The sequence below is a fragment of the Astatotilapia calliptera genome, chromosome 1 (genome assembly GCF_964374335.1).
Source record: "Astatotilapia calliptera chromosome 1, fAstCal68.1, whole genome shotgun sequence".
Classification (NCBI taxonomy): domain Eukaryota; kingdom Metazoa; phylum Chordata; class Actinopteri; order Cichliformes; family Cichlidae; genus Astatotilapia; species Astatotilapia calliptera.
The window spans coordinates 10300832-10316842 of record NC_137422.1 but is presented as its reverse complement, the minus strand read 5'-3'; the positions used below and the strand labels follow the sequence as shown (position 1 = coordinate 10316842).

General features: G+C 36.4%; 1 protein-coding gene across 2 annotated transcripts in view; it reads right to left on the bottom strand.

Annotated features, from left to right (window-relative positions):
• The window catches only part of luzp2 (leucine zipper protein 2), a 149408-nt gene that overhangs the window by 57179 nt on the left and 76218 nt on the right, over window positions 1–16011 (bottom strand). For both annotated transcript variants that reach the window (XM_026161602.2, XM_026161611.2), the window contains exons 2-5: window positions 14013–14130; window positions 9614–9684; window positions 6042–6123; window positions 2829–2891 (exon numbers count right to left, since the gene is read on the bottom strand). In XM_026161602.2, coding sequence (XP_026017387.1) covers window positions 2829–2891; window positions 6042–6123; window positions 9614–9684; window positions 14013–14130 — 334 coding nt within the window. The remainder of the gene's footprint in view (window positions 1–2828; window positions 2892–6041; window positions 6124–9613; window positions 9685–14012; window positions 14131–16011) is intronic.

Genomic DNA, 16011 nt, shown 5'->3' with positions numbered 1-16011 from the left:
CCAGTCACACTTGTTTCTGCACATCAGTGGGCTGGGCAGAGATTGTGTTAGGGTCGCAGTGGCAGACTAGTACAGTCTGAAGTGCTTCCCTCATTAGCCACAAAAAGGGAAAAAGTGCACATCTGTCTTTGACTCACTCATCTTCCACTCATAAAAATCTAAAAACTCCCAAACATAGAGAAATTATTACATTAAAAAACTAACAATAATAAGAAGAATAATCACCACTGTGAAAGTCTAAATGTCCTGCATGTGTGTGTACTACAGTACACCATTGCAATATACAATGCATCTGGAAAGTATTCATGGCATGTCGCTTGTTCCATATTTTGCCATGTGATGTTTTTCCAAAATGGATTAAATTTCCCACCACAAAATTCCAAAGACAATACCCTGTAAGTGAAACAAAAACACCTTGACAAAAAAACAAAATTATAACAGTCTTATACCTATAAGAGAATAACTTTAAGTATTCACAGCCTTTGCTCAATACTTTCTTGAAGCTCTTTTGGCAGCCATTACAGTCTATGTTTTTTTGAGTTTGGTGCACCAATTTTTGGGCAGTTGTGATAAAATCACAGAACAACGCCATTTCTCAGTGGTCCTTTGTTTCTAAATGTACTCAGTAGGTGATAAAGTTAATTTTACAAAGAATAATGGTGCATCAGAGTATCCAAGTACATTTACTCCAGTATAGATCTGTGGAACTGTGTGAAATATCGTAAACTGGTGAAATTAGATATTAGGTCACTTGTGAATTGTGAAAAAAAAAACATTGCTCCATGATGTTAGAGGTCAAAAATTCCACAGAGAACAATTAAAGGCAATCGGTATGGGTTTACACACAATTTAAGATCAACCTCTACTATCTCTATAAAATTGCACACTGTGAAGACGCAGCAATTTTAGTACCACTAGGGAGGTCAAGGGCAAGATAACGTGAAAGGTTCTTCTTAAAACAGATTGATCTCAGTAAACTGATATGATTATGTGACTGTTTGATTCTTCATCTGAAGCACTTGATCATGTTACTGAAGCAAAGCTCAGTAAAAATGGTCTCAAATTAATTTGAACATCTGGCAAAAATCACTTTCCTCAGTGCAATAGTGAGCAATATGGTGGTATAATTTCCAGTATCTCTTGATCATTTCCCATGATCCTATGATGTATTTAAATAGCTTTCTTGCCGTTCAAAAGCACTTCGTGGCTTTGTGATCATAGGCAGCAAACTAAGAGTTGCCTATGTAATCTGTCCAACTATTAAAAGAAACTCTTATTTGCTCCAAAACATATTTTTTCATACACATATGCTCATGTTTAGTAGTTTATTAGCTAATTTATTATTATTATTAGTAGTAGTAGTATAAACTAGTATAAACTATAGTAAGTAAAAATTACTTGATGAGTAAATCAATCCCGTAGCCGATTCTTTCTAATTTGCATTTGAAAATATTGCAGTCAAATCTGCAATATGAGAGAATTCAGAATCCATACAAAATTGGTATAATATCCCATTGTCACAACGCTATAAAGCTATAAAACACAGTAAAATCAGTTAAGTGGATGGTAGGATCCAATTTCATTTTATTTGTCACAGCAAAGTCTACAGATGTTTCATTTTTCTTTCATGTCACATTGCTGATAAGCAAAAAACAAAATATTAGAACTGTCTAGGGGTCTAAACACCCCTAAAGGCAGCTTTTACTGATGTTGCCATGTTGTTCTGATTCTTTCTATTGGAATATATTATTTGATTGTTTTTTTATTCATATAGAAAACAAACCAAATTGCAGATATCGTAGAGTCATATATTTTCAGTACGGCTAAAATGGTATTTGCAAGCTGAACCTTTTTTTTAAGCTGTCTAAGGCATCAGCAGTAAGTGTTAGATGTTGTGTCAGAGCCTCAGAATCAAAGAGAAAGAACTTCTTTTTAGAGGCACTACTTTGCACAGATGTTGAACAACCCTGCAGAGAGAAATCCATCACAGAAGTTGCAGAGGAAGAGAGCCCAGATTCTCAAAGAGTGGAAGACATGGCAATCATGATTGCAAACATGATCAAAAACATTTATTTTATAAAACTGTATTTCAAAGTACTCGTTGAAATGAAAATGTTTACCCCAGTGCCAGTGTTTGTCCACCTTTGAGACAAACACGCTTTCCTCTGAGTCCCTGGGGATAATCTAATGGCTTTTGGCAAACACAGATAATCAAGAAAATCAAGATCCCACCTTTCTGTCTGTGTTTGATTAAAACACCGACAGAAAGGTGGGATCTTGATCATTTAATTAGAAAACATTCAAGTTACCTACAGATGTGTAAGAAAATAAAGGACAATCTTAATTGCGCACCCCTGTGGTGAGCCACTGTGGGAGAAAATTTGCTGGGATGATCTCATTTTCCCTCCAATAGAGAACTTTTATATTGTTATGAGTGACCATAGTCAGCCAGGGTAAGTATTTATATCTTGAGAGTTGTCTACAAGGGTTACTGAATGGTTTGGTAAGGAAGAAAATTATGTAAAACAATAATGTAATTATGTAAACCATGGTCAAAGCAATCACAGGCACTTAGCAGGAGATTTTTAATTCGACATTGCGAACGATAGCACTGTCAAGTCTCACTAATTTGAGATTTAAAATGGAAAAATAATATACACCAACAATGATATCATTATATTTGTTTAAATGCTACATTTTATAGCATTTTTTATAGATAACTGTGTAGAGACAATGCAATTTTTCCCTTATATTTTTTTCTGTCTGTATATACCTTATGAATGTGTAGTGTGATCTATTCAGCTTTAGATAATATTTTGATGACTCACCTCTTGCTGTAAATCCTTGATGATTTTGGTTTTTTTCTCCATCTCCACTTTAAGAAATTTAATCTGAAAACAGGGAAGACAAAAAAAAGATAAAAAGATGATCACATAGAAAGTCCAGCTGTATGCATGTGTGCTTTTTTCCATCAGTGAACATATTTAATGACCGTTATGGATGATGAGTTTGCCTAGTGTATGTGTAATTAATTTCATTCAACAGATGCAATTCTGTATGTGAATAAAAGCCAAAGCCTATTTGTTCCTACTGACAACATCCTATAAATCTTGAAAAATAGGTCTCATATGCTTCATTTCGAATGAAATATAAAAAAAATAAATGTATTTTCTACATTTTTTAAAATCAAATAAATGCAAGCCAACGTTTTTTTCCACTTTCTACCAAGACATCCTGGGGAACTGTAAACTAGACCACAGCAGGTGACTCACATCTCCAACCTGACCATGATAACATCAATATTCAATCATTGTCACTGTCCCTGAGAAGACTTAGAAAAAAGACATACATACACAGAACAGAGAAGGAAAGAACATTCTGGTTGACTAATTATGCCTCTGAATAAAATTATTTTTCACACGTCATCCATGCTTCTATGCAACAGCACACTGACTGTTTCTGAATATTCCAGTGCGAGCATTAAAAAATCGACTTAGCCTCCAGTTAAACTATATGAAAAGGCAACATAAACACCGTACTTTACCATAAACTGATGCAATTAGATATAAAATGACAGTAGCAGAGGGGCGCTATAAGTTAGTAGTTACATTTAAAATCACAAGCTTTTTAGTCAACCACAAAGGCCTGAAGACCTTTAAACTTTGACAAAAAAAACTATATTACATTCTTCTTGTGCCTTGCAGAATTAGGCGTAACAAGTGATCATCAAGAGCTTGGTATGTCTTTCATTTTTCAGTTAAAATTAGAGTGTGCCTGTGGCATGTGTGTTTGTGTGTGTGGTTGTACGGACTTGTAGCCATACAGAGGTTGAAAAACCAACCAGCAAACTGCTGCCATGGGCTACTATATATCTAAGCGAATGAATTCAGTGTGTAAGATAGATAGGTTACGGTTTTGTCTTTGAGTTTTCAACTCTAAAGAAAAAGGTTTTAGCAAAATGCGTCCTTGAAAGAGGTCATCAACATAGTCCTGAGGACAAAGACGAAAAGATTCATGGGTCTGGTGCCCTCATGTCAGGTACATACCCTGGGGAACAGTAAAATAAGCCTCACCAGTTGACTCACATCCCCTAACAGGGCATGATAACATCAAGGTTCATGTCTGAGGCTTGCAGTCACCACCAATGCCCCCAGGAATGGTTAAAAAAAGTTTAAAAAAAAGAAAAGAAAAACAACTTCTACAGTGCTTAGGTATTAGGATAAGGGAGTACAAGTCGGTTATATTTCTATCTATCTATCTATCTATCTATCTATCTATCTATCTATCTATCTATCTATCTATCTATCTATCTATCTATCTATCTATAAATACATATATACATACATATATACATATGAAATAGTATTTCAAATGTAACCAAATATTAATAACAATAATAACAATTAATAATAATTAGTCATTGTAATATTTGTAGCTAAAATATTTCACAAGATATATCTGATATCTCTCTGCTTATGGCAAAATACTGTCTGATGTTGAGATTGACTTGAATGTAATTACCCATATCTGTCAACAAATATTTAGCAACTTTGTAATGTGTGTTTTTTTGTGATTTTGCAAGGTATATGCTTCTCCTTATGCTTTTATTTTTCACTAGGAACTTTTAGAAGCCATGTTTTCTACTAGAAATGAAATAGATTATTTCATTGTTTTGTTGAACATGTGTAGCCTTTACATCCTGCTGAGGTGCTATTTTGAATCTTAAATCTTAGAAAGTGGGATACATATCATTTTTCAGAATGTAAATGTCAAACCACAAAAACTAGAAACTGGGATTTGTCACCAGGCAAAGGAAAATGGCACACACGTCATTGGAAATGTTACTGTACTTTTGTTTATCTCGCTGAGAGTCCATGATTTGATTGTCGATTGTAATGTCACGGTGCCCATTAAACGCTGTGACTGTGCATAAGAAGCCTGCACTGTTACAGGCCAGATTTTCATTAGCATATATTGAAAGTCCTAGAAGCATTCCAGTACTGTAGCTGTCAGTGCAGCTAGACAGGATTTATGCTGATTTGTTGATAAGGAGTAAGTGGAGGAACAAGAGAGGGTTTCTCAGAACAGTATGAGAGTAGAAATGTGGGCCAATACAGTGTATTAATGCAGCATCACCGCCGATGCCAAAATACATTTTTTAATCTGAATTCTACAAAAAGCCTCTCAGAGCAAGCACATTAAAATGAGTACTTATACTCATCATGATGAAGAAATTAAAGTTTGTCTTAAATTAAGGCTGCTTTCAACCTTACCTGATACCAAATGCAGTAAAGCTGCTGAAACTAAATATAGAATTCTCCACTGTGTAATAATTTAAAGGTGTAAATACTCATTGCTTCTCATATTGTTTGGTAGCAAAGAAACATTATTTGAACTCCTCAGAGGTGCATTTCTTTTAATTGGTTCAGTAATTAAAATATTGTGATTTTATTAAAACTGGAGTTAACAGAAATGATGTTTTCCACTGACACCAAAAACCTCTTTATCATTAAAATGTAATTAATTTTCACGTATCTTGTAACACATGTTGCATGCTTCCATGGTTTGCATGTATATTTTAAATAATCACAAAATTAAACATGCTTTTGTTGTGTTTTGAACTAAAATAGGCATATTTTGCATCTTCTGTAACATTGGCAATTAAAGCAGAGTATCATCTGCATATGTTGTTATCTAACATGATGCTGAAAATGATTTGTTTATTTAGTAATTAACAGAAAACCAATCACTTCCAATTTAGATAATCAGCTGACGATAATAATTTTAGACCTTGGCTTACTTATTTTTTTAAATGATAAAATAGTAAACTTGCCACCTTTGGACTCTGGACTTCTGTTCAAACAAAATAATAGCTGACACAAAGCTTTTGTTCACTCTGAAAGTTTCAATTATATGGTGAAGGATAGAGGCGGGAGCTTGCTGCTGGGTAATGAGTGTGGATCAGTGAAGGCCCCGTGTGACAGGTGACAATGCTGGTTAGACAAGACCGGATGTTGATGGTCAGGTCAGCTCTGTCTTACCGTGGCCTGCTGCTTCTCCGCTTTCTCATTTGCCTCATCCAGCTGCTTCTGCAAGGCTGCCTGGAGGGACTTCATCTCCTCTCTGTCAAGTGAAAGGGAAGTGAGAAACACTCTGTTAGTACTTCCTCTTCACATTTTCAGATGTCTTGACTGCTCTACCACAGAATGGCCTTCTTAGATATATCACTCTTAAAAGCAATTTTTTTGGACAGAAGTAAATTTTACTAATGTCTTTGTCACCAGCTTACATCTGCTGTCATCTGTGATCAGTTGGATGATTTTTATTATGAATCTATGAGCAGGATATGAACAAATTCATTAATTTGAATCAAAAGGAAATATTTTGTTTACAAACATATTTTTAAAAGATAAAAACATAATTAGCTTAATTTGTGAATGGATGATGCAATAATGGGCCATGTAACTGCAATTAGGGTGGAAACGATGTTGGCATTTGTTAACCGGTTCACACTTTGGTTCATAGCAGCCACACATCTTTCTTCGATCCTAAACAATTTCACATGTATTATCATTTAATGATTTTGTTTGAATTTAAAAGGCCTGACTACAGTCAATTTAATTTTCTGTGTATATGATCTATAAATGTAGAGTTTAGCAAACACTCCCATGAATCCAACAGCAAGAGATGGCTGTTAGGTTCAAGGAGAAAGACGAGATACAAGAAGACCAAGTTTGCTGCAATGCACTGCACTGCTATATTGCTTCTTGCAGTGTATTAAAATTCCCTGAATTTTGATATGGTTCATGTGGTGTGATGACTAATGCAGAATGAATTATGTGTTTAACATAAAATTAAATTTTTATGCATTCGACTGTAATTTGTAATTCAGTATAGTTTGGTGCTCCTGAGCACAGATAACAGGGAATTATAAATCAAGGAGGCAGGGGATGTGGGTCAGTGGTACCAAAAACGCTTGTATCACATCACAAGGTAGCCCAGTTAAAATTATAAGTAACAGCCTATTTACTGTTTCCAAGCATGGCTGAAGTATATGACGTATGTCACAGTCACCCAGTAGTGTAGTTAGGGGACATTATCTTTCAAGGCAGTACAGCAACACTCAGAGTGGAAAGGATGTCACTGCTCAGCAGTCATATACTGTTATACTTTATATGCCAGTGGTCTTGTCTCTTGGCATAAGTTCAACCTAAAAAACATTTTTCTTCACAGTGACCAACCAACCACCCCTGCTTTGGTTTTCCATTTATATTCACATCTCCTGCTTCCAATACTTGGAAGAGTTTGTACATAATATATCAAAACTGTCTAAACTGCCAAAAGAGAGACAGTCAATGTGACACAGGCTTGAAGAGTCTGTAATAAGTAAATACAAAAAGGGATGAAAGTAAGTTAAGCTATTTTAATTGCTATTTAAAAACTGTTACATTTTTTCCAATAACCTTTTTTTTTTGCATTGCTCTTTGGATCAAAATTATTTTCAGGAGCCAATCAAATTTCTGTTAAGACTTGACAAAAGTAAATGACCTGCAATGAATCACCTGTCTGCACTCACGATAATGGAGCCAGCTGGTAATCACACTTGGCAGACACTGGAACTCTAAAGGTGGATTAATAACACATTGAAAAAGTTGTGGCTCACAAATGCTAGGTAGGCAACACTGAGCCAAGCTACTGCTTTATAGTTTTTTAGCTTGATGACATGTGAGAGCTGCCATGGACTTCTGATAGGCTATTGATTGGCTATCCAGATACTACACACACACACAGCTGGACTTCAGTCAGGCTGACATTTCAGGGAGGATGAAGGCCATGAATGACTCCAAATCATTAGCAGTCTCATTACACACAACATTAATCAGACAGTCCTAACTGGTAAAGCACTTAAGCTAAACACTTTTTCAGCTCACTAAAAAAAAAGGTCTAAATCACAGATGCTTGCTTTTTCGCAAAATGAAAACAGGCATATCAATTTTAAATACACAAGACAGGTTTGCGATGGAATTATGAATTATCTACCTGCTCCTGTGTGTACTGGAGACACACTGGCCAACACCTGAAAAGTACCATCCTCAATAACAATGAGTAAGTCATTACTTATCATTATTTATATCCATTAGATACCTGATGGACATGATGTGATTATGCAGACACCATTTTTTAAATCTTCATATGACAATACAAGCAGTGTTTTGTTCAAATGAGAGAATTCTGTTTTTCTTATCAATTATATTCACCAGTAAATATTATGCAGTGTGTAAAGACACTGCAAAACTTAACGTGAAAGAATCGCATCACCAAAAGACTCTACAGGTCTATGCAACAACCACCAGTTTGCATTCCTCTCGCCTCTTGGACCACTATGTGATTGAAGTGTTTTTTGATTTCAGACAGTTCGGTGGACTGAATATTGTACAACTAGCTGTTGGAATGCATTTGAATTTCCCAGGGCTTATCGTCATTGCTGCTGTTGCTGTTGGTTTCTATCATCAGCTCATGTAGAAGTCATCCAAATAACTGGGTGTGAATTAATGGTTCTACACCATCCACTGCGCATCAAACTGGACACACCTGAGCTCAGAAGCCACAAGGACAGATACAGAAACTCTTTACCAATTAATACCAGATATTCGTATATATTCATTTTAGATTTAAGACCCTGACTGTATGATATTTAGATTTATTTATTTATTTTTACCCTGGTGTGTTATCTATTTAATCGAGCTCCTTGTCTAATATATTTTTTTTTCTTTTCCAAGCTATTTTGTTCTGTGGTGTTGTGTTTATTGAGCTATGTTGTTTTTCATGTGCTGGCAGCTGAAACACAGCAATTTCACAAGCTTTGGGATAAATAAAGTATTTCTTATTCTTAATGTTATTACTCTTATTTCAGCAGAGAAAATGTGCTGGCATGTCATGTTGGCATGGCGGGTGGCTCAGATGATTACTATACTCATAAGCTTTTGTGGGTGCTGTTGCTAAGGAAGAGCAACTAGTCACACAAACAAATCCAAATGAAAGCTATTTAAACTCTTTGTGGTTGAAATTCATGAACAAAACAAATCTCAGTTGTTGAAGTTCACTCCAAGTCCAGGATTGAAAAGCAAATTGGTTGTCAGTTTTCTCAGAACTGTAAAGTTTGGTTTGCACAACTACATGTAACAGAATCTGAGGATGTCACTAGATGATTAAGACTGAAACGTGGTGTAATCGTGGATATGCTTTTGCAGCAAGAACATTAGGAATGTATCTGTGAGCTATGAATAACCAATGGATCCTTACCACCCTTTTTTATCTTATATCTTCATCAAAAGCTTCTCCTATATTTTCAAATACACTTGAAAACAAATAAAAATAAATAATAAACAAGAACCTGTTATTATCTTGTTAATCTGAATACCAGCTCAATACAAGACATTCACGAGAGGTTCTCAACCACAGCATAACAGGAGACAGCGCATGATTTTATTTATCATTATGCATTTTTTACTGATGGTTATTAATTTCTAACCTAATTTTTGATGGCAGTTTAGTGAACTGCACAGCACTGTTGGTAGCTCATGTCTAAGTCATGCATGATGCCCCACTTTACCTCTGTTTGTGGCTCAGCTCCAAAATCCTCTGCACATCTTTCTTGGCTACTGTGTCATCATTTTTCAGCGACTGAAAGAGAACAGAGACACTGTGTTTTTCCAGGAACGGCACAATTTGTTGTTGTACATAAAAAACTTCTGAAGGAAAATTACTTCATATCACCATCAACAGAAAATGGAAACAAATATACAGTATAAAAAAGCACGTGTAAGCATTTACTGTATGCGTTTACTGTTTGCTGTGACATTACACATTACAGAATCTTATCAGGTTTTCTGAGGTGTCTGTTAGAAAACGATGCAGCAGATGTAAAATGTTCAGACACCCCTATCCCTCCTCCCAAATTATATGGCTTTCAACAGTCTGCTGATGAATGTCCTAATGAGGGTACATGCAGAAGCACAGATTGGGTTCTACTGGTGCCTCAGCACCTGCCTGATGGGTAATTATGAATTAGTCAGGTCTCTGATTGCCCTACAAGCCCTCCAAGATATTTTTATTTGTTATGAACAGAACAGAAATGTACAGACTTGTAAGAAAATGTGGACTCCAAGGGAGAGATAGTTTATCTTTGCTTGTGCTTGAAGGTGAAATCTATGGCAATTAACGCTACATTTCCATAATGCCTGAAACAAGCTCCTCCCCAGCGCCCGACTCCCATTTCATGTTAATCTATGAAGAGAAATAAAGAAAAAAAAAGAGGGAACAGCATCTGCTTACAAGAGGCAATGTATCTGCACTCAAGTAAATAAACTAATGGTGTAATAAAGCTGCACATTTAGTATATCTGAGTGGCATTTCAGTCATTTGTATGATTTGTCAAAGAGTCACGAGCTGAATGGACAGATTTAAATTCTTCAAATTTGGTTTGTTTTCTATTTATTTTGACTTCATGTTTTGTTGTATTCAAAATCAAATGGCAACATGTGTTTGCTTTATTGTAATTATATAATAACAAACACTCATCAGCTACTTAGATACACCTGATGAACTGCTTGTTAAAGGTACTTTAAAGGCATGCAGACATGTTCAGGATGACCTGCTTAAATTCAAACTGAGTGTCAGTGAATGTGGCATTGCTATTAAATCCACATGGGTTGGTCTGAGTATCCAAAGCTGGTGATCTACTGGAATTTTCCACAGAACCAACTCTAGGGTTTACAGCAAATCGTCCAAAAAAGAGCAAATATCCAGTTAGCGGCAGTTATCTGGATGAAAATGTTTTGTTGATGCCAGAAGTCAGAGGAGAATGGCCACTTCTTTAAGCTGATAGTTTGATAGATAAATGAAATAACCGTATTATAGACAATTTATAAAGAAGCGATCTCTCACAACAACTGAAAACATCATAAAATAAATATTACAAAGCTCTATGGACCTGTCATGGAAGCCATGTATTTACAGTATGGTTTCACAGGTATGTGCCAATATTTAATAAAAGATACAGCACAGTAACACTGTTTTTAACTGTTTGAATTCTATGTCTAATACCGATCTCTCTCGGGTGGATTGCTTTAAAGCAAATGGGCTACAGCAGACACCACATCGGGTACCACTCCTGCCAGCTGCGAACAGGGACCCAAAACTGAACAATGGAAGAAAAATGGAAAAATGTTGCTTTTTCTGAGAAATCTAGATTTCTGCTGCAACATTCCAGCATGAAAACATGGCTCCATCCAACCACCCATGCTGCTGCTAGTGGTTTAATGGGGTTTCTTTGCACACTTTGGGCGTTTGAGCATCGTTTCACACTACAAACCACATGAGCATTGTTGTTGACCATGTCCATCCCTTACTGACTACAGTGTTCCCATTTTCTGATGGCTGCTTCTAGCAGATTAACACAGCATGTCACAAAGCTCAAATCATCTCAAACTGGCTTCTTTCACATGATCAGTTTACTGTACTGACATGGGCTCCACAGGCACCAGATCTCAGTCCAATAGAGGACACTTTGAACAGGAAATTTGCATCATGGACGAGGAATGTTTCCAGCACCTTGTTGAATCGATGCCACAGAGAATTAAGACAGTTCTGAAGGCAAAAGAGAGACTGGCCGTAACACATGAAGTGGCTGGTGAGTATATGCAGTGCCTTTCTAATTTCCTAGTTTTCTGTGTTTATTTTTTACAGTTTTGTCAGACTTGGAGTTTCAGGTCATTAAAATGATTTTAATATTAGACAGCAATAGCCCATGTAGTCACAAAATGCTGTTTTTTAAATGATAAATGGTCAGTCGACCAAAATTACTCCAAGAGCACATTAATGACTCAGGTCCCGTAAGAGCAACCATTCTAAAAAATGTTTTTATTTGTGGAGAAAAAGAATAGTTAGTATTCAGTAATCGACTCTATAACACAAACAACAATAAAAATCACTGAAAGACGTTAGTGTGGCAGCTACAAAATGGGCTTACATTGCGTTAAATGTGCAAATCCTCTCAAGTTATGTGGTCACGACATTAAGTTTAAACAACAAAGCAGCTACTTAAAGCCCACAGTTAACTGCTTCTTAACGTCCCTGGAGCTGCAGCAAAGACTAAAGTCCCAATCACAATAGGTTTAATTATTAGGGTTACCGAAATGCACCTAGAGAGCAGCTCATTATGTTTCAAAACACTTCACATGGGCCATCATTTCTTTCCAGAAACATTAAATGTTTTATCTTGTTGACTTGATCTCTTTTAAATGTTGATGATGTTTTCCCCCTTGAAGAATAGATTTCTTCCACTACACAGAAATTGGAATCCAACACAACCTCTGCCCTGCCCAGCACGCTGGCACAGGGCCCACGGCGAAGATTGATGCCAAACTAGCTAGCCTGGAGTGAGTAGACATCAAAGCCTGCCCCAGGGAATAGTTGTAGACAGACTACATGAGCTTTTTCCAGACACATGGGACATCTCTTGCAAACACACACCACTGATGGAAAACTGGCCATATAATTCGTTTGATTATTGATTTTCTGACTATTCCAGTAGACAACAAATTGGCCTAAAGCGGCAAAACGCTGCTGCACAGACGAAGTATCACTCAGACAGCAACTTTATAAGTGCTGGATAGAAAAAGATGGGCATCTGGCTCCCAAGACCTAAGCATCCAAGTGGGAGGCATGTTTTGTTGGACTGCATATCCTGATGCGACTGAAAAATACCAAGTGATTAAAATATCTGAATTTATAACTGACTTTTTTCTTGTTACTGCCAGAAGCCATAATGAAGTTGACCTAAACTGACTGGTAAGAAGTGCTTTACAGCATCCAGCACTGTGGTAATTGTGTTCTCACAGCATTATAACATCTACTGTCCAGGATAATAAGGTACGTGAAATGTTCAAGACTGTTATTTGGCAGAACCAACTGATACCCGTCTTTGCGACAAACCAAATAATCCTCATAGTCACTCAAAGTTGTCTTATGAGCTAATTTAAAAAAAGAAACTTTCTTACTTCATGCAAACCACCCTCACTGCAGGAGGTGTGATATATATTTCCCAACCTTGTTTTCAAGCCAAAATTTAATTAGGGCAAGCATCCTCTAAACTTTACACACACACACACACACACACACACACACACACACACACACACACACACACACACACACACACACACACGCACACATCTCTATCTAGATAAATAGATAGATAGATTTTAATTAGTTGTCAGACCAATTTATTGCCTGTAAATGAGTGAGCAGTTTTACCATATTGTGTAGCTTTTAGTCTTTACTGGATAGATAGAAGTGAGTTCTCACAACTACAAAGCATAGGTCAAAGTTTCATATTTAAGTTGTGGCAACATGTAAGAAATTTGAATCCTTTTGTTCTTTGCTACTATAAATTGAAGTAGCCTGTGGATTTTTTCCTGTATGAACATCTGATCGAACATTTAACCTACACAGTGTCACTGCAGTGATATCAACGCTAATAAAAAAAATTACTGTACTTAAAGTTTTAGTAAATGTAATTTGAGGAGATTATCAGTGACAGCTAAAGGTCCTGAGAAGAGAATGGGACCATGCTGAATCCATCCTTATGTTGAAATTTCCCGATAATGTTGGATTTCTGGTCGTCTACTTCTAAGCCCTGGATTTTTATTCATGCCAAAAAATGACTTACCCAGTCTGCGCTCTACATTTACATTGTTCAGCAGCTGTAGAAACACTAACAAATCACGTATGTAACAATGGGTGGGCTTGTTGAACTTAAAAACATTTTTACCTTAATATTTAACAACAGGTTTACTGCAAATTCACTAAAAATGTGTGCAAGGACTCATGAATCCAGCCTTCAAACGGCTGAAAACAGGGATTAGAAAATGACTGAACTGAGCAAAATTCACAGCCGAATAAACTTTCAAACATTGCAAAGAAAAAAAGAGAAACAGTAAAAGTTCAACCTGAAGGTTGCCTTTTATGCTGTCCAGTTCCTTTGAAGTCTTGGAGAGCTGGTGCAGAATGCTGCTTCGTTCAGTGAAGACTTCCTTTAGCTTCTTTTCCAGCCCATCGTAACTTTGTCTGTTGAGAGAATGAAGGAATGAAATTTCACTATTAAGTGTTTGCCACTAGCTAAAAAAATCCACTCTTTATTGGCACCCTTAGGAGAACGAGGTGTTTCAACCAGATTAAGAGCACCATCGTTAAAGCTAAAGGGTAGAGCAAAAAGAGAGAAACCTAATATCTACTCGGCACAGTCTACGACAGAAAGATGGGGGAAAAAATCTATTCCTTTCAATCAACCAATTTAGTGAAGGCTCATTTTACAGAGATAGGTCTTTTGACCAGAGGTATAACCTTGCATTTCCATTTAAATATTCATGTAGTCCAACCAATTATTAAGGAACAAATTCTGCAGGGCACATTTGTCAAATCCTGTGTTTCCCTTTTCCAAACTCTATTGAACGGCAGTGCAGAGGCGTTCTTGTCATTTGTTACTGAGCTTCCAGAGAGGCAAATAATATTTCACAGTATGTTTGCATGAACTATAGCCCTAATAAAGATATTATTTTTCATTCTTAATGACACACTATAATCCCCACTGAGAGATCTACTAAAGATCAGGGCACAAAAAAGTGATTAGGGGGCCATGGTGAGCAGATACAAAATCAGCAATAGCCCAGGACTTGACTAAAATATGATGTGTTATATTTGGCTTTTGGCAGCTAAAGATAACAAGATAATTTCCATCTTGCTCCCTTAATTGAGTTAAAAGACTTCCAATTTACTACACGTGCACTTTCACTGTTGGAAAACAATCTAATAACGGAAAATCTATTTTTCATTTAATCTAACATCCTTGTTTACTGACTCAAGGAGACAACTCTTCTGGGAGGTGTTTGAAATTAAGCATATCTGAATGTAGTTACCCTGCAAATAAAATAGCCCAGAGGTTCTAATTTCCCCTAAAGCCTGCAAATTTGATTACTGTGATGACCTCTTGAATTTAATTGGGATGGTTTAAAATAGCCGTCACAAAATAGCCCATCCACCGTACCTCTGGACTTTGGATAGGTGCTGTAAAAAAACACACACACACAGACACATTATATACACATATATACTTTTAACATGTTTTTTCCACTTTTGTGGAGCAAAATCTCCCAGGGACCCCCTCATAGCCCTAACATCTATTTCTCTTGACTTAGCATTTCTACAGCGTGGGCTGTCTCAAACACTTCTCCATGCGTACCAGTTAGAGTCAAGTTATGCAGCAGTAGCAGCAGTAATGGTTCCTTGGACCCTGAGAGAAATGAGTGATTTGTAATCACACTGACATAATGTGTCACCATAATATTAGAGCTGAGGCTCAAAGATAATGTATGAGGCAGTAATGCGCACAGCATGCTTGATTTATTGGTATTAATGATCCCAATCTGTATATCTGCACTGTTTTTGTGATACAGTACAATTTAAGAATTTCTGACAAATTTTGGGTCAAAGATCAACTTTATTCCAACAACATGAAAAAAATGAAAAAGGAAGAGAGATGGAAAAAAAAAGTTTGGATGGCATTTTTTTTTCTTGATGCATTTCATGAGATAGGGTTACTAAGAAATAAAACCAAGTTAAATATCTGAACCATCATATGGAGAAGAAAAGAAACAACCCTAACACTGTTAAAAAATATATTTATTTTTTCCATGGCACAACTGAAAAGACCAAAAGAACTTTCTCTGCTCACTTCCTCACATTATCAGAAATGCTGAAGGACAGCACAAGCATATGAACTTAACATAGATATTTGTTGCTAAATACTTGCTGGGTAGCCACAAATCTTCTCACTTGCCCTTCTCTCTTTACATGAATCACTACTACAAAATGTTGCTGACCATTCCCTATTCCTGACTGTCCTAGCATCACTCGACTGCTACAATATTCTGTACCCATGGCTGTGTTTCA